The 19433-nt window shown below is 35.4% G+C and overlaps 1 protein-coding gene across 7 annotated transcripts in view; it reads left to right on the top strand.

Moving 5' to 3' along the window:
• Positions 1–19433, top strand: part of CRPPA (CDP-L-ribitol pyrophosphorylase A) — a 466682-nt gene that overhangs the window by 157749 nt on the left and 289500 nt on the right. For all 7 annotated transcript variants that reach the window (XM_028490069.2, XM_055085022.1, XM_055085024.1 and 4 more), the window contains exons 7-8: positions 16938–17012; positions 17473–17565. In XM_028490069.2, coding sequence (XP_028345870.1) covers positions 16938–17012; positions 17473–17565 — 168 coding nt within the window. The remainder of the gene's footprint in view (positions 1–16937; positions 17013–17472; positions 17566–19433) is intronic.

Below are 19433 nucleotides of genomic sequence, written 5' to 3'. Positions count from 1 at the left end.
GGGAATTGCAGTGGCATGAAGAAACAGGTCCATAAGCAACATTTTAAGGTTTATTCTTTAGGATCTGTAATAAGATTCTGTATCAGGATATGAATCTACCTTTCTGTATCATCTAGAAACATACTGCTTAAAAAATATCCTGAGGTAGATAATTGTTTACATACTTCTGAAATAAGGCACATGATCATGTTTTTGTTATTTTTGCTCAAAACGTAATTTATCCTTAATATTTAAAAAACGTTTTGGGCCTCTGGGCTAAATGTATATTCAATAGGTTACTATTATGTAACTCATAATGGAAAGTTGTATGAGATGGAAATCTTATTTTATATATACAGTAATTATATTTTTCACTCAAGAGGAAAATACATTAATAAAAATCACTTACTATGTAGGGTCTGAACAATTATATTGGCAGTATTTGGATTGTACAAGTGTTAGGGTGGTATTAAATATTCCTTAAAAGTTGGGAATTCCCTGCGGTCCCATGGTTAGGACTCTGAGCTCTCACTACTGAGGGCCCGGGTTTGATCCCTGGTCGGGGAACTAAAATCCCATAAGCCGCACGGCATTGCCAAAAAAAGAAAAAGAAAAAAGTTAATCAGTGCATTGTGTCTTTGTGGTTACATATGAAGGAACTCTTCACTAAGCTACTCATGAATGTTTATAGCTGATTTTAGTTTTCTTCTTTTATTTCCTATGTAATTTAAAATTAGAGACAGTGTTAAAAACTTGGTAGCAGACAGAGTTCGAGCTGAGAATGTATTTTGTTCTCTTTGTTTTTAATTTTTATTGGAGTATAGTCAATTTACAATGTTGTGTTAGTTTCAGGTGTACAGCAGAGTGAAGCAGTTACACATATACATATATCCACTCTTTTAGATTCTTTTCCCATATACTTCATTACAGAGTACTGAGTAGAGTTCCCTGTGCTATATAGTAGGTCCTTATTAGTTATCTATTTTATATATAGTACTGTGTATATGTCAATCCCAATCTCCCAATTTATCCCTCCCCCTTCTTCCCCTCTGGTAACCATAAGTTTGTTTTCTATATCTGTAATTCTGTTTCTGTTTTGTAAATAAGTTCATTTGTATTATTTTTTTAGATTCCACATATAAGCTATATCATAGAGACCTCATCTAGCCATTTTGAACACACTTGTCATATTTATGGTATGTTATTTTAAAATTATATTAAAACACTTGTCTGATAAAATACAATTTTAGTATTTCCCTTGTTAAAAAATGACTCTGCTAAAACTTTTAAGTTGTTAGAATATTACTGCTTTGGTGTCAGCTACTGATTTCTGAATAAATGCTGAAGACCGAAAACCACAACTCTCCATTTAGCCCAGGATTTTACAGTTGCTATGTTATTAACATTTTGGGACAGATAATTCTTTGTTCTGAAGGCTGGCCTGTGTGTGCATTATAGAATATTTAATAGCATCCCTGTCCTCTACCAACTCGGCACTGGTAGTACTTCCTTCTCCCACTTCTGACAACCGAAAATGTCTCCTGATATGGCTGAATTTCCTCTTAGGACAAAGTTTCCCACAGTTAAGAACTGCTAATGTAAACTTTTGTTTCATGCACACTCAAATTTTACAATGGCTTGGGGATAAAGCTGTGTGTGTGTGTGTGTGTGTGTGTGTGTATACACATGTATATATACATATATATTTGTATATGTGTATGTATATATAATTGTAATTTCTAATGAATGCATAGCTAAATGTAATAGACTATAATCTTTAGACTATTTAAATCATTTATAAAACTAATTGGAAACAGTATTTGGTGTGGATTCTAATTAGTGATATCAAATTAATGACATTTTGATTAGAACATAACTTGTACATACTTTATTAGTGCATATTTATATGGAAACTAGGCTCTTGTGATACTTCCTTATATATCTGGGAAGTGTCTGTATTACTTAGAAAAGTTAAAATTTTGTAAGTGTAAATTAGATTATGCTGTAAGTTTGGGAAGAATTTGAGGGAAAATACAGTTGAAGTAATAAATTCTTTAATTTTAGTCACTTAGCTTGCCATACTGATATATTTAATAAAAGATATAGGTAACTTATTCTAGATGATACAGAAAGGCAGTACCTTCAGTAGAATCAAGGTTAAAGTTACCTTCTGATTGTTAGTTGGAGGCACATTTCTCAGTAAATACATCTACTGAAAATGAGAGAGGACATTTATATTATCTAACTGCTTGCTGCTTCAAAGTGTGATACATGGACCAACTATAGCAACATTACCTGGTTGCTTGTTAGAAATGCAGATTCTACTTATTGTGGCATTTTACACTACCACCAACAATTAGAGTCAATTTCACACCCAAACAGAATTTATTGTTGTCAGTTTTATAATTTTAGCCATTTTTGTGGATGTATAATAGAACCATGCTGTGTATTTGATTTGAAAAGATATCTGTGATGACTTTTTCATGTGTTTAATGATTAAGTATCTGTTCCATTTTTTAAATAAAATTTTAAATTGGGAAAAAAATGCAGATTCTTAGACCCCACTCCACATCTAATGGAATCCAAATCTGTATTTTTAATGAGATTCCCAGAGATTCTTAGGCATATTGAAATTGGAGAAACACAGGTCTTAACTTTATTTCATCTTCCCAGTATGATCTCCATGAAGACAGAAACTATCTAGTCTGTTGCTGTGGTCTCAATGTGCTATCTAGTGTCTGGCTCAGAGCCCTCAATAGATAACTTATTGGTTGAATGAATGAAACTCTAACTTACGCTAATCCAGTGGATAGTAGGGTACCCTACTCTATGTGACTTTTTAAAAATTGTTAATTAAGACAGATAAGATTGTTTACGTCAGCCTGCCAGTTCTCAGCTTGGAAATGTCTTATGCGTTACTAAGAAACTAAAGTGGTCATATTACCATACATGCTTTTTTAGCATATCATCCTTTATCATTTACAAAATATGCTTGCCAAACATGATTTATGTGAGCTAATGCCAGTCACTTTTCATTTACTACAAAATTGCCCATTAGTTATATATAGTATAACGTTCTATAGTAAACCTCAGTGGAAAGATGAGCTTGAGCAGATTTGGTAGCTTTGCCTTTTGCCTAAACACTTTCTAGTTTTGGATGGATAATCTGTATGATAAAATGGGAGCCCAGAATTCTTTGTGATAGTGTTCTGGTTTGTTAAGATTAGGACTTGTATTTTCCATTCCACAATTCTTGTGGTTTTGCATCAGAAAAGTAACTGGCCTTCAAAGGGAATTTTAACAGTGAGACGGAGGGACATATAAAGGAGAACTTTCATTAAGGTTGTATTATCACAGTAATTACTTCTGTAACCATCACCTGCGTGGCGTATATTGAATGCAGTGGTTCAGAAGCCCTTGACTCTTCCAGGATCAAATCTGAGGACCTGAATTGGAGGACCTACCTTAGATACTCTTTTCCCTCTCTAGGACCCAGAGAAATGATCTGAGTTAGGGGATCGTCTGTGGTGGCAATTAAGCTTTTTAGCACTCAGGTGATTTCCTCCAGGTGAGGTGTTTCTCCTGAGTTGACCTTGGGACCTGTAATGTCACTGCCATCTGAGTAAAGTCTTGTGACTTCCATGATGTAGTACTAGTTACCTGTAGTAAACTGACACCCTGTGTCCTTGAGAGGTTAACTGTTCAGAGTCCCACAGACCTTAGTCTGGGTACTACCCTCACTGGCAGTACGGTCTCAGACAGATTCTTTAAACTTCTGTGCATACCTTCCTTATCTGTAACATGAGGATAATGATAATATATGCAGAGGTATGTTATGCGGTTTCAGTAAGATAATTGTTTAACGTATTTAGCACAGATTCTGATGAATAGTAAAACCTCAATAAATGTAAGATTTAAAATGTAAAGGGATAATGGAGATGTGGTGATGTGTGAAAGGGTCGTTTAAAAGTGGAAGTTAAGTGAGACGCGAGTGGAATAATAGCAAACATTTAATGTACACTATATGGAAAGATGGTCATTAGTGTTTCACATAAATTCAAGAAAAGAAAGATGAATGACATGACAGGACTCACTAGAATAGGGACTTTGTAGAACAATGATTATTGGGGAAAGTCCAATCCATGGACTCAGGAACAGAGGCAGTGTTCACTGCATTATAAGACTCTAATCTTTGTGCAGTCTGGCTTTTAAGCTACATAATTAAGGGAGAACCAGCCCTTTCCCTGGTGTGATAAGGGCCCGTGATCTAACACCGTTGCAGCATGGCAGAACCTTGGTTCTCGTGCTACTCTGCCTGCCTGATAGGATTGAAACACTATCAAGACTTTGGTATGTCTGACAGGCTAGGATCTGAGTCTTGTGGTGGCAGCTTGGGAAGTAGAAGGCCACTGGTATGATCCACCAGCTTAGTGTTCATGGTTGGAGGTCCATAGCTGATATAGCATGGCAGAATGGTAACCTGATTTACTTACCACCTCAAAACTCTACCGACATTCATTGTTTTAAAGCTGTAGCTTTTTTTCTCTGAAGCTTTCCAGAAGACCAGCCGATAGGGAAGAAGTTTTGGAAAATTTAATCCTTAACTCTCACATATTTAACTAATCTATCAATTCTGATAAGTAAACTGAGCCGTGGCGCTTAAGTAATTTGCCCAAAGTTGTACAGCAAATTTGTTGCAGAGCTAGATTCAAACACCCAGGGATCTTGGCTCCAGGTGCCATGTTCTTAACTGCAAGAAAGAGCTTTAGAGCTGTCTAAAAAATAATAGAGTAAATTTTCAATGCTAGATGGACAAAACCTCCACAGAAGTCTAAACATAACCATGAAGTAAATGTTAATTGGCAACTCAGAATTTGGAAATAGTACTTCTCAAAGGAGTGTCTGAGGTAAAGACTGCTGAAAAGCAGGATGAAGAGGCTCTGGGCTGTTACCCTGTGGCTGAAAGTCCAGACACAGCACCCACAGGCCAGAGGCGACTCCATTGATAAAGACAGTGACTGATGAATTGATGGCCCAGACTCAGCATTCTGTTGGCATCAGTCATAGCTATGTAAGGTTCTCTGGATTTGCAGTATAGAAGTACATTCCGCCCCAGCTTTATTGAGGTATAATTGACCAATAAAAGTTGCGTGTATTTAATGTATACAGCGTGATGTTTTGACATACACTTTGAAGTGATCACCATAATGAAGCTAATAGATCCATCACCTCACATAATTACCATTTTCTTTTTTGGAGGTGTGGGTGAGAACACTTAAGATTTACCCTCTTAAGTATATTTCAGTTTAACAATATACTATTGTTAATTACAGCCACCATGCTTCGCATTAAATCCCTAAAAATATATACCCACATTAGTGCCTTTGTTTGAATGGGAGGGAGGTGGGAAATTGGTGGATTCAGATTAAGAAGTGATCCAGCCAACATGTTCTGTAAAAAGAGTGCTGGCTTTCAGAAACACGTTTTTGAACCTCTGACTCATGGGACTGGAAACCAATGCCTTTCAGCCTTAGTTAAGCCTTAACTCTTCTTGAAATGGAAAACGTTTTTTGGCAACGCAGCTTCCTTCTTAATATCCCTGTTTTAAATAGTACTTTGAATATGCAGATGTTTGCATTTTGTTAGTAGTAAATATTTTGTAAATTCTTATTTTTTTATGATGTAAGGAAAGTATTTCATGGCGGGGGTTTTTTTTTTGGACATACTTTTTAAATTTTACTAAACACATTGGAAGGTTGTTTTAAATTTTGCTTAAATGTTCTCCGAACCAAAATATTTACAGAACAAGGAGTTCTAGCCAGCAGATTGTTCCATTTGTTGTGTTTGAGTGTGGAAACATTAGGAATGATAGCTTAAGGTGATGCCTTAGAACTTTTTCATAAACAACCTAATAGCATTATCTAAGGTGGTCTTTGTTTATTAAAGGTGTCAAAGTCTCCTTTGCTCTATTTAGGTAGAATCTAAGTTTCTTTACTCAAGCATGGAAAATATTGTTTGTTTTCTGTTTGGGAGGAAAGCAGTATGACCAAATAAAAGAGTTAAATGTCACTGGAAACAATTATTAAAAGAGTCTCAATTGCAAGATGGAAAAAAATGTAGTTTGGTTTTCATATTTTTTTCAAAGGGGGTAAAAAAATGAAGGTTGGGGAAAAGTCAGAAAATCCCTCAATTCTCGGTGGTATCTCAGCAGAGGCAGGGGAAACTATCAGTGCCTACCATGTTAAAACTCTTCAGCTTGTAAAAATAATAACTAATACGCTCTACAATTTATACTGAAAATCACAGAGCACACAAATCTGATTTTAAAAATCTGGAAGAAACCTCAAGGCTCTCTCTGTCAAAATATTCTCACACCTTTTGGTTCTGTAGAATAACTCAGTAAAAATCGGAATTCAAGAAGGTTAAAAATTCAAAAGACAGCATTGCAAGAGATTAATAGAGTGACTGATAATTGTGGAAACAATTAGAGCCACACTGTTATAGAAATAATTAGTACATTAGACATAGAATATAGCCAAGGTCAGGTCAGGTTATTAACATAGAGGGAAACTTGGGATAATCACAGTGTATTCCAAGTAAAAACTAAATGATAAATAAGCGAATAGGTGTGAATGATAATAAAGGCATCCAACATATGGATCATGTTTATATGTCAAGTAGACAAACCAAGATGTTATTCTGAAAGTTAGAAGAAAATTTCCTTGAAATGACTAACTAGTTCTGTAAGATGTAGAGGGCATATTTTCAAGAAGAATTGAGGAACAGCAACTGACAATTAAATATGGTCTGATTCTAATTAGGATTTTGAACCTCCTCATAAAGAATTCTTCAGGTAGGTACCTAGGAGCAAAAAGCAAAAACAAAACTTAGAGAAAGGAGGATACTCTGCCTGACCTCTTGTACCTCCACAATACTTACTATCCACATACATACAGTGAAGCGTTGTCTGTAAACTTTGGAGGGAATCAAAGGGGAATCCAAGAATACTACCACCAGCCAAATTGTCATTTAGTTTGAAAGACAACAGGAAAAAAATTCGTATGTAACTTCTATGACTACTTCCTGGTGGAACTACTTGTTGTTGAAATCTACCCCCAAATAATGGTGAATAGAGAGTGAGTAGATGACACATGGACTTTAAAAAAGCATCCAGACAATGCTTTGAAACAGTGTTTGAAGACAGTGGTACAGAGACTGCAAATCTCTGAGGGAAAGTGTGAACTAAACTTTTATTCCCAGATAAGCTATTCTTCTAACTAATAGAAGGAAGAACTCTAGGAATCTAAAAATGTTGAGGTTTTTATTAAAAAACAAACAAAACCTACTTGCAGCTGAAGTTCTTCAAATAAAGAAGTGAATTAAAATGAATTTATAAAAGGAGAGGTTTTTATTTAAAACAGTTGTCTTGAGCACAGATAAATTATGTCTAAATTGTGTGACTTATGGCTATAGAATGGTCTATGAATCTAATAAACCTTGTCAGGGTAGAAAAGTACAAGTGACCAGAACAGTGGGTAGAAGACTTACAAAGAGCTATTTCTTTCTCTCTCATAGCAGGAAATCAATTAGTACTGTCTTACAAATGAAGTGTGTTGCCATTGAAAAGTCCAGTGTCTTAATCCTGTTCACGATATTTTACTTAACATTTAGGAAAAGGTCCCTGGAGGTGAAGAATAATCTGAAGTATAGCAGCACCTTCAGTTTTATTACGTTTAAGGGGTTTTTTTTTTTTTTTTGCTAACATTAAATAATTTTTAAATGACATGCATATGATTCAATTTTCATAAAATGTGCTAATGCTTTTGTTTCTTCATCCTTTTGTCCTACCAGCTTACTGCATATGTTATTATTAGAGGATTGTTGAAATGATACTTATCTGATGTTCAGGGTAATTATTTCTAGGTAGTGTTATTTTTGGATGAGTTTTTTTTACCTTTTTAAAAAACTTCCACATATTTGATTTTAAGAACATATACTTTTGTTTTTTCTTCTTGAAACAAGACTGTGCTAAGTTGTAAAAACCTATTTGTCAAGCATTTGCTACTGGTTAAAAACATGTTTCTGTCCTCACAGACCCCATACCCTAAGAGTATGGGGTCCTCAAGAATTTTATCAGTTTAAATACTTGAAAAGCTAAATTGGAATATCCCTCATGTTCTCATCCTAGACCTTATTTATGTACCTCCAAAAGAAAAAAATAATTAGTTAATTAATTAATTAATTTATTTTTGGCTGCGTTGGGTCTTTGTTGCTGCACGGCTGCACAGGGCTTTCTCTAGTTGTGGCAGCGGGAGATGCTCTTAGTTGTGGTGCGCGGGCTTCTTATTGTGGTGGCTTCTCTTTGTTGTGGAGCACGGGCTCTAGGTGCGTGGGCTTCAGTAGTTGTGGCCTGCGGGCTCAGTAGTTGTGGCTCACAGGCTCTAGAGCACAGGCTCAGTAGTTGTAGTGCACGGGCTTAGTTGCTCCACAGCATGTGGAATCTTCCTGGACCAGGGCTTGAACCCGTGTCCCCTGCGTTGGCAGGTGGATTCTTAACCACTGCCCAGGGAAGTCCCCAAAGGGAAATTTTTTAAAGTAAGTCATTTTCTTTTTTCTTTTGAGTTCAGAATTCACTCACACTTGTTAAAGTTGAGATACGTGGTTGCCTTATTGAATATCTGTCAAGTCAAAACTAGGCAAGATTTGAGGATTATACCCAGTTTTTATGGGAACACTCATGCCAGTATTGTAAATATTGGTAAAAGACATGAAACTCCAGGGTCAGAGGAAAGAATCTGTTACAACAGTAGCAGTAAGGAGGATAGCAGTGCAGCATTGATTTTTCTGAATTGCAGTTCCCCCGGGGGAAATACAATTAGGGCTGGGTGTTGCTAGGCAGTGGAATGCATTAAAGAAGAATCTGGATATCGGGAAGCACTGTCCTTATACAGGGACTGCTGGCAAACTAGCCCATCCTCCTCTTACAGGAGAGACATTATCTTTATTACTCTAGAATGCCAAGCAGATTGCTCTATGGAGAGAGCTGTCTCTATCTTTACTTTCTAGAACGTAAGCAAATTTGCTCCAAGAAGAGAGATGCCTATTTTTGCAAGTCTGCCTGCTATGTGAACATCCTTTAAGAGCCAATTTGGAGTATATTAGCTATTCATGCCTTTTAAAATGTTTGGATACACGAGAAACCCCTGAAAAATAATCTCCCAGTAATATCTAGAAGATGAGACTCCTTGAGCAAACTCAGTGTTGCACAGCGGAAGCTGATTTCTTTATTTCACTATTGATACATGGCTGATGACTATGGAAGTTTTTTTTTTTTTTTTTTTTTTTTTTTTTAATAATCTTCCCTCTGAAATTTGTACTCAAAAACTTTAAACCTAAGTAAAATTCTTGAAATTCATGAGCCAAGTGATTTCTATAGCGTAGCTAAGACCTCAAAACCTTTACCTCCCTCAAATATTTTGTCAAAATTAGGTAGAATTAAGCTGAATTCTTCTGAAGAGGCAATGCTCTTAGAGATACAGAGTTTCATGTTTTACTATGGAACAAGCATTGTATTTTAGATATATAACTAAAGCTTTCTAAATGTAATGCCAGTATTAACCACGAAAATGTGACTTCGTACAGAGTTATAGCAGAAATATCATTATAACAGAGCCCTTGTTTAGTAGTTTTTTGTTCATATTGGTATAATAGAAAAAATAGAGAATAATTAGAGCATTGAAGTATATGGAAGAAAAATTTTATTAGGAAAGTTTTTATAGTGTATGTACTATTTTCTATCTAGTCTGGGACTACCTCTAGTAATAATCTTCTTCTCTTATTATTGTTGCCCTAGTTTAAGTCTTATTTCTCTATCGTATATGATAATTTCTTTTTGTCTTTATTATTTTTATTTTTTATTGAGGTATAGTTGACATATTAGTTTTAGGTATATGACATTGTGATTCAACATTTATATACCTTATGAATTGATCACCAAGATAAGTCTAGTAACCATCTGTCACCATACAAAATTACCGCAATATTATTGACTAGATTCCCTTTGTTGTACATTCCATTCCGTGACTTATTTTGTAACTGGAAGTTTGTACTACTTTATGTTCTTCACCTATTTTGCCCATACACTTACCTCCCCCATCCCCACCCCTCTGGCAACCACCAGCTTGTTCTCCCTTATCTATGAGTCTTTTTATGTTTTATTTTGTTCGTTCATTTGTTTTGTTTTTTAGATTCCACGTATAAGTGTATTTCTCTATCTGACTTATTTCATTTAGCATAATACCCTCTGGAATATCATGGATGTTCCATCCATGTTGTCGCAAATGACAAGATTTTTTTCTTTTTTATGGCTGAGTATATTCTACTGTGTATGCATGCATACATACATATGTGTGTGTGTGTGTGTATATATATATATATATATATATATATATATATATATACACACACACACACACCTCCACATCTTCGAGCATTCATCTATCAACAGGCACTTCCATATCTTGGCTGCTAAATTGAACACAGTGGTGCTTATATCTTTTTGATTAGTGTTTTCATTTTCTTTGGGTAAATACCCAAGAGTGGAATTGCTGGTTAGTACAGTAGTTATAGTTTTAATTTTTTGAGGAAGCTCGATACCGTTTTCCATAGTGCCTGCACCAGTTTACATTCCCACCAACAGTGCACTAGGGTTCCTTTTTCTCCACACCCTTTCCAACATTTGCTATTTGTGGTCTTTTTGATGATAGCCATTCTGACAAGTATGAGGTGATCTCTCATGGTGATTTTGATTTGCATTTCTCTGATGATTAGTGATGTTGAGCATCTTTCCGTGTGCCTGCTGGCCTTCTATATGTCTTCTTTGGAGAAATGTCTGTTCAGGACTTCTGTCCATTTTTTGATTGGGTTGTGTGTTGGTTTTGATATTCAGTTGTATGAGCTGTTTATGTACTTTGGATATTAACCCTTTTTGGGTCATATCATTTGCAAATACTCCCATTCAGTAGGTTGTATCTTTGTTTTATCAATGATTTTCTTTGCTATTCAAAATCTTGTACGTTTAATTAGGTCTCATTTGTTTATTTTTGCTTTTGTTTCTTTTGCCTTAGGGGACAGATCCAAAAAAGTTTGCTGTGATTTATGTCAAAGAGTGTTCTGCCTATGTTTTCTTCTAGGAGTTTTATGGTTTCTGGTCTTTCATTTAAGTCTTTAATCTATCTTGAGTATATTTTTGTATGTGGTATAAGAAAGTGGTCCAGTTTTATTCTTTTGAATGTAACTGTCCAGTTTTTTCAAAACTATTGAGGACACTTTCTTTCCACACTATGTATTATTGGCTTCTTTGTCATAAATTAATTAACCAGATATGGTGGGTTTATTTCTGGGCCCTTTCCTCTGTTCTGTTGATCTATATGTCTGCTTTTGTGCCAGTACCATACAGTTTTGATTACTATAGCTTTGTAGTATAGTTTGAAATCAGGGAGCATGATACCTCCAGCTTTGTTGTTCTTTCTCAAGATTGCTTTGGCTATTTGGGGTCCTTTGTTATTCCATAGGTACTTTAGAATTATTTGTATTAGTTCTACGATAAATGCCATTGGTATTTGGATAGGGACTGTACTAAATCTGTAGATTGTTTTGGGTAGTATCATCATTTTAACAAAATTTTTTTTTCCAATCCATGAGCACAGTATGTCTTTCCACTTAATCGTGTCATCTTTAATTTCTTTCATCAATGTTTTATAGTTTTCAGAGTATAGGTCTTTAACCTCCTTGGTTTAATTTATTCCTAGGTATTTTATTCTTTTTGATGCAATTATAAATAGAATTGCCTTCTTAATTTCACTTTCTGATAGTTTATTATTAGTGTACAGAACTGCAACAGATTTCTACATATTTTGTATTCTACAATTTTACTGAATTCTTTTATTCTAATAGGTTTTTAGTGGAGTCTAGGGTTTTCTATACGTAGTATCATATCATCTGCAAATAGTGGCAGTTTTATTTTTTCTCTTCCAGTTTGTATGGTTTTTGTGTCTTATACTGGTGTGATTGCTGTAGCTGGGACTTCCCATACTATGTTGGATAGAAGTGGTGATGGTGGGCATCCTTGTCTTTTGCCTGATCTGAAAGGAAAATCTTTCAGCTATTCACCATTGAGTATGATGTTAGCTGTGGGTTTGTCATACATGACGTTTTTTATGTTAAGGTATGTTCCCTCTATACCTGCCTTATTAAGAGTTTTCATCATAATTCGATGTTAAATTTTATCAAAAGTTTCTTCTAGCTCTATTGGGGTGATCATATGATTTTTATTCTTCATGTTGTGAATGTGCTGTATCATGTTCATTAATGTGTGAATATTGAATCAAACTTGTGTCCCTGGAATTAATCTCACTTGATAATGTTATTTGATCCTTTTAATGTATTGTTGAATTCAGTTTGCTCATATTTTGTTGAGGATTTTTGCATCTCTGTTCATCATTGATATTGGCCTGATGAATATTAAATTTCTTTTTTTGTAGTGTTGTTATATGGTTTTGGTATCACAGTGATGCTGGCCTCCTAAAATGAGTTTGAAGGCATTTCTTCCTTTTCAATTCTTTGGAATAGTTAGAGAGGGTATGTATTAAGTCTTATTTAAATGTTTGATAGAATTCACGTGTGAAGCCCTCACATCATAGACTTTTGTTTGTTGGGAGTTTTTTCATTACTGATTTAATTTCATTACCAGTCATCAGTCTGTTCAAATTTTCTATTCTTTCCTGATTCAGTCTTAGAAGATTTTATGTTTCTAGGAATTTATCCATTTCTTTTAGGTTGTCCAATTTGTTGGTGTATAATTATTCACAGTAATCTCTTGTCCATTGTATTTCTGTGGTATTAGTTGTAATTTCTTCTCTTTCTTTTTATTTATTTGGGCTGTCTTTCTTTTTTTTCACGATGTGTCTGTCTAAAGGTTTGTGAATTTTTTTAATCTTTTTAAAACCCCAGCTCTTAGTTTCATTGATTAAAAAAAATTTTTTTTAAGTCTCTATTTCATTTATTTTTGCTCTGATTTTCATCATTTCCTTCCTTCAACTAACTCTGTGTTTCTTTTATTCATCTTTTCCTGGTTCCTTTAGGTGTAAAGTTATATTGTTTATTTGAGATTGTTCTTGTTTCTTGAGGTAGACCTGCATTACTATAAGCATCCCTTCTAAAACTGCTTTCACTGCATCCCATAGATTTTGGAACAATTGTCTTTCCATTTTCATTTGTTTCAGAGTATTTTTTGATTTCTTCATTGACCCATTGATTGATTAGTAGCTTTTGGTTTTGGCTCCAAAATGGTTTTTTTTTTTTTTTTTTTTCCAGTTTTCTTCTCGTAATTGATTTATAGTTTTATACTGTTTGGGTCAGAAAAGATGTTTGGTGTGATTTCAGTTTACTTAAATTTATTGAGACTTGTTTTGTGGCCTAACATGAGATCTATCCTGGAGAATGTTCATGTGTATTTTTAAAGAATGTGTATTCTGCTGTTTTGGGGGTGAAAGGTCTGTATATATCTATTAAGTTTTTGTGGTGTATTGTGTCTTTAAGGCCAATGTTTCCTTATTGATATTCTGTCTGATATGTCTATTGGTGTAAGTGGAGTGTTAAAGTATACTATTATCATATTATTGTCTATATCTTCCTGTATGTGTGTTAATATTTGCTTTATGTACTTAGGTGCTCCTTTTTTGGGTGCATAGATATTTATAAGTGTTATAGTCTCTTGTTGGATTGATCCCTTTATCTGTATATAATGATGTTCTTTGTCTCTTGTTACATTTTTTGTTTTAAAGTCCATTTTGTCTGATATGCATATTGCTACCCTAGCTTACGTGGAAAATCTTTTCCATTCTTTCACTTTTAGTCTGTGTGTGTCTTTAGATATGAAGTGAGTCACTTGAAGGTGACCTATAGATGGGTCTTATTTTTTTTTATCCTTTCAGCCACCTGTGCCTTTTGATTATAGCATTTAGTTCATTTTGATTGAAGTGACTGTTGATTAGGTATGTACTTATTGTCATTTTGTTGTTGTTTTCTGTTTGGTTTTGTAGTTCTTTATCGCTTTCTTCTTCTCTGGTTCTTTTCCCTTCTCATTTGATGACTTTCTTTAGTGTTATGTTTGGATTTCTTTCTCTATTTTTTATGTATCTGTTAGCGGTTTTTGACTTGTGGTTACCATAAGGTTCATATATAACAAACTACGTATATAGTAGTCTATTTTAAGTTGATGGTGTCTTGAGTTCAAATGCATTCTAAAAGCACAACATTTTATTCTTACCCATGTTTTATGTTTTTGATGTCATATTTTATATCTTTTTACTTTGGGTATCATTTAAATAAATATTTTAGATACAGATGATTTTACTACTTTTGTCTTTTAATCTTCATACTAGCTATATAGGTGGTTGATCTACTACTACCTTTACTATATGTTTGCCTTTACCAGTGAGTTTTTCCTTCATAAATTTCTGGTTTCTAGCTATGGCCTTTTCCATTTAAAGAATTCCCTTTAACATTTCTTATAAGGCCAGTTTTGTGGTGATGAACTATTTTAGCTTTTGCTTCTGGGAAACTCTTTATCTTTCCAGGTAGAGTATTCTTGGTTGTAAGTTTCCTCCTTTCTGTACTTTGAATATATCATGCTAGTCTCTTCTGGGGCCTATAAAGTTTCTGCTGAAAAGTAGCTGATATTCTTATGCGGGGGGGTTCCCTTGTATGTAACTAGTTGTTTTTCTCTTGCTGATTTTAAAATTCCCTCTTTATATTTAAAATTTGACATTTTAATTATAATGTGTCTTGGTGTGGGTCTCTTTGGGTTCATCTTGTTTGGTACAATCTGTGCTTCCTGGACATGGATGTCTGTTTCCTTCCCGAGATGTGGGAAGTTTTCAGCCATTGTTTTTTCAAATAGGTTTTGTGTCCTTGTCTCTCTTTGCCTTCTGGGGCCCCTGTACTTCAAATGTTAGTATACTTGATGTTGTATCAGAGGTCCCTTTTTAAACAATTCTCATTTGGTTAAATTCTTTTTTTATTTTTGTTGTTTTGATTGGGTGATTACAAGTACCCTATCATCCAGATTGATGATTCATTCTTCTGCATCTTCTGATCTCTTGTTGATTCCCTCTAGTGTATTTTTCATTATAGTTATTGTATTCTTCAGCTCTGATTGGCTCTTTTTTATATTTTCTTTTTAAGTTCTCACTGAGTTCACATTCTTCTCTCCATTCAGTGAGCTTATTTATTACCGTTAATTTGAACTCTTTATCTGATAAAACTGTTCATTTTCATTTTGTTTAGTTCTTTTTTTTGAAGTTTTGCCACCTTTCATTTGGAAGATAGTCTTTTGTTTCCTCATTTTACCAAACTCTGTTTGTTTCTGTGTATTAGGTATATCAGCTACATCTCCTGGTTTTGAAAGAGTGACCCTATATAAATGGTGTCCTGTGGGGCCTGATGGTGCAGTCTCCCCTGGTCATTGTGCCCTCCTATTGTGGTTGGGCCACAGTTGTTGCAGGCATGCTGAAATGGTGTGCTGGTTCTTGGCCTGGCTGGCTGAGAGGTCTGGCCACAACTGCTCCAGGCCTGCTGATGTGTGGGGCTGGCCCCTGAGAGCAGGAGCCACTTTGGAGGGGTGCTGGTGCTGACTGAGCCCAGCCACTGGGTGGGGTGGGGCAGCAGCTACTTTGGAGAGGCCAGCTGGGTTGGGTGGGTTGAGGAGGGCTGTTCCTCAGGGGAATACTGGGGTGGGGCACATGGGTTAACTAGGTTGATGAACAGTGACAGAAATGGCAGTGGCCTGGTAGGTAGAAGAAGAGTTTGAAAAAAAAAAAAAAAAAAAAAAGTTACCTTCCAGTGCTTCTTTCCCTGGAGAGAGTTCTACCAGATTTCTGCCCCTCCAGCACAAGCCCTAAAATTAGTCAGTAAATTTCCTTCTGATAATACCTAGGCTCTTTTCAAGTTGCTGCCTCTGTGCTGGGACTCTGAGCGAGTGAGTTTGTGTGTGAGCCTTTCACGAGCAGTGTCTTGATTTCTCACAGCCCTCTACCTCTCCCAGATGTGCGCCCCACTGGTTTTCAAAGCCAGGCATGGGGGCTCATCTTCCTGGTGCAGGCCCCTCGGGATGGGGAGTCCAACGTGGGGCTCAGACTCCTAGCTCCTCAGGGGGGACCTTCACGGTTGTGATATCCCTTCTGCTTATGGACTGCTGCACTGGGGGTGGGGGTTCTGATTAGACTGCATGTCTGCCCCTCTGCCCGTCCTTCCTGTCTTGATGTAGCCTTTTCTTTATAGACTTGGTTGTAGAAAGTCTGTTCTGCTAATCTTCAAGTCATTCTCAGAGATAGTCGTTCTATATGTAGCTGTAGTTTTGGTGTTTCATGGGAGGGGTGAGCTCAGGATCTTCCTACTCTGCTATCTTGATCTGGACCCTCAGAAGAAGGCCTATGATGGTAATCTCTTGTTGCTTTCCCTGTTTCTAGTCATTCCATATTTCGTTAAATGTATTCTTTGTAACTGTAGTATTTAACATGCTTCCAGAATTCTCTAAAAATTCTTGTCTAACCAATTTTTAAATTTTATTCAAATATTTTCTACTGTATATTTTTTGTATAAGAAAAACAAGACTGTTTGCCTATTCCTGAATATATCTTGAGCCTTTTCAACATTTTTTAATCTAAAACAATTTCCTATATCCTTATTTGCTACAATAATGTTAATTATTTTGGGACTAGTTCAAGTGGGGTCTTTTTGGTAGCCTCATAAACTTCAGCCTGAATTATTTTGCTCTTATGCATGGTCCTTGGCGTTATGTGCCTATAGAAATTTTGTGCTCATAAAGTTGTTTATGCTCGTGTTTGGTCTTTCTATCTAGTTTGTAAACTCTTTTTTCCTCTAATTTTTTCTCCTAGCATGTAAAAGTCACATCTGGCAGAGATCTTCAGCAAATCATCTTAGAGCAATGCTACAATTTTGTTTGTGTGAATGTAAGTAGTTAATACAAATGATTGAAAGCACTTGAGGATTTGTATAAATGTAATGTTTGGCAAGTACTTAGTTTTCTTGTTTCTTAAGTATTTGAATTTAAGATTTTGATAGGTGAGTTGTGTTATTCAATATGTATTTAGAAATGTTATTTTTGTCTTTTGAAATAGGGAAATAACGTTTTCTAACAACCTAGTTCACATAATGAGAAGAGGGTGATATTTCTTTAGATGGTATTTTCAAATTTCTGGTAAAAAGTAGATAAGAAGATAGGTTTGAATTAATGAATTTTAAAAATTTTAGTAGCTATAATCTTATGGGTATCCTTTAACATTGTTTGAAAATTTAAAATTAAGCTTGATAAATATTTAGAATGTTTAAATGTTTAAAAGCTCTCCATTTTTCTCCTTGAATGAACTCTTAAGTCATTTAAGAACTTCTTTTATTTTTCTGGTCTTTCAGGTTATGACCTCTGATTTTGAAGAAACCCAGAAATTACTGAATATGCTTGAAGAGAGTAATCTTTCCATTTTATATCCTGTTGTTGTTATTTCAGTAAGTGAATTAATGCAGACTTTTCAAACTTAGGCTTTGTTCCTTGAAATTCAACTTTTCTTTTTAACAAAATTTCATCCAACTGAAGAAATCCATCTAAACCCAAACGAAGAAACTCTTCTCGGTGGGTTCTTGAATGCACTTTTTCGCTTTGACTTCTCTGACTGCAGGTCCTTATTATTTCAATTATTTGGTTGAACTGATAGGTTTTCACCCTAGCAAAAATTGCATGTCTTTTCCTTCTTTAGAATTTCAGAGGTTATTGCTGAGTTGACTTGTTGTTTGGATAATGTGAAAGAGCTATATTTTAGTGTACTACCAGAATGCCATTAGAGAAGAAATCCCAAAGTTAAAAAACTGAGGGGCACAAATCAGATGGAAGAAAATACTCTTAGGTTGTTTCATCTTCTCTGTTCCATGGACAGCAAAAGTAGAATGAGCAACAGATAAAAGAGAAGTCCTAGAAAAATGACCCATGAAAGTTTTGGAGAGATCTTTTCTGGAAAGACTAAAAATGTGTGTTTAGTACAGAATTTACTTCATTGACCTCTTAAACTGTGCACCAGAGGGGAATTTCAGAGGGCAAAACCAGGAAATAACAAAATTAGAGCCTAGGACTGACAAACGAGCTGAGAAGAATCTGTTGTCAGCAGCATTTTGCTGTGGGAAGGAGTTCCAAACGTGAAATTCTCAAAACAGTTGCTTAGCAGTTGCTGAATTCATAGAGCTCAGGCCTGTGCCATAGTGTGGGAATTAAATTCTTGTTAGGTGAGATTATTAATACAGAATAAATAAAATTTGCACTAAAAATAAGTAGCTCTAGACTGAGCCATGCAAGTAGAAACAAATTAGCAATTGGGGGAAGTTTGATTATTTCACCTGTCTATTGTATTTGATTTTATGCCCTAGAGATGAGTTCCATGAGTGCTGCTGATTATGGAAACCCAAATTCCTCATGTCAGTGATTTTAACAGAAATATAGGTTTTCACTGAGATTTTTAGGAACAGCATGAAATATTCCCAACGCTGAAGGGCTCTAAGTCTCCATAGGTTGGAGATAAATTCAGAGTTCTGTTTGGCTCCCTATTCATCGCTCCACATTAACTTGCTTAGAAATCTCATTCACCCCATGTCCCCAGATATTCTTCTGAAGAGGCAGAGGAGTACAGTAAAGAGAGCACAGGCTTTGAATTCAGAATACCTTGGTTCCTTGGTCAAGTTACTTAACTTTTCTGAGGCTTGCTTTCCTCCTTTTAGAAATGAGGCTAGTAGCCCTACTTCTTAAATCACTGTCAGGATTAAAATGAATGAATGTAAAATGTAGTTGATATTATAGTGCTGGGCCCTTGGCAGCCGTGCAATGTTAATTTCATTTAATAGTGTAGCTCCTGCTCTTTCCAATTTGGATGAGATGAATCAAAGCTTACTGATGCTGCTCTAATCTGATTCCTGAGCTTCAGTCCTACATTGTTCAGCATTTTATCACGTACTTCCATTTGAGTACTTGACTATCTTCTCACACCTTGCATGTCAGATCTCTCCCAAAAGCACATTCCCCGTCAATTGACTTCTCTTAGTGGCAGTATAGTTGTGGCAGGCACGCAGGTGGTAATCTGTGTCATCAATGAATTTTCCTTCTACCCCTTTCCTCTGCTTCTCTTCACCAAATACATATATACACATACACACACACATCATTTTTAAACTGTTAGTTCTTGTAGTTTATTTTTACTATTGTATCTCAAGTTCAGACCTTTGTATTGCTTCCATAAACATTTGAATTTAGTTTTCTGTTGACTTCTGTAGAGTTCCATTTCACATATCCTAGTAAATGCCAGATTTTCATTCTTTTTTTTTGCTACCTAGTG

Source organism: Physeter macrocephalus, chromosome 5 (assembly GCF_002837175.3).
Source record: "Physeter macrocephalus isolate SW-GA chromosome 5, ASM283717v5, whole genome shotgun sequence".
Classification (NCBI taxonomy): Eukaryota; Metazoa; Chordata; class Mammalia; order Artiodactyla; family Physeteridae; genus Physeter; species Physeter macrocephalus.
Note: the sequence above shows the minus strand (reverse complement) of the source record. Positions and strands in the feature narration are given on the sequence as shown.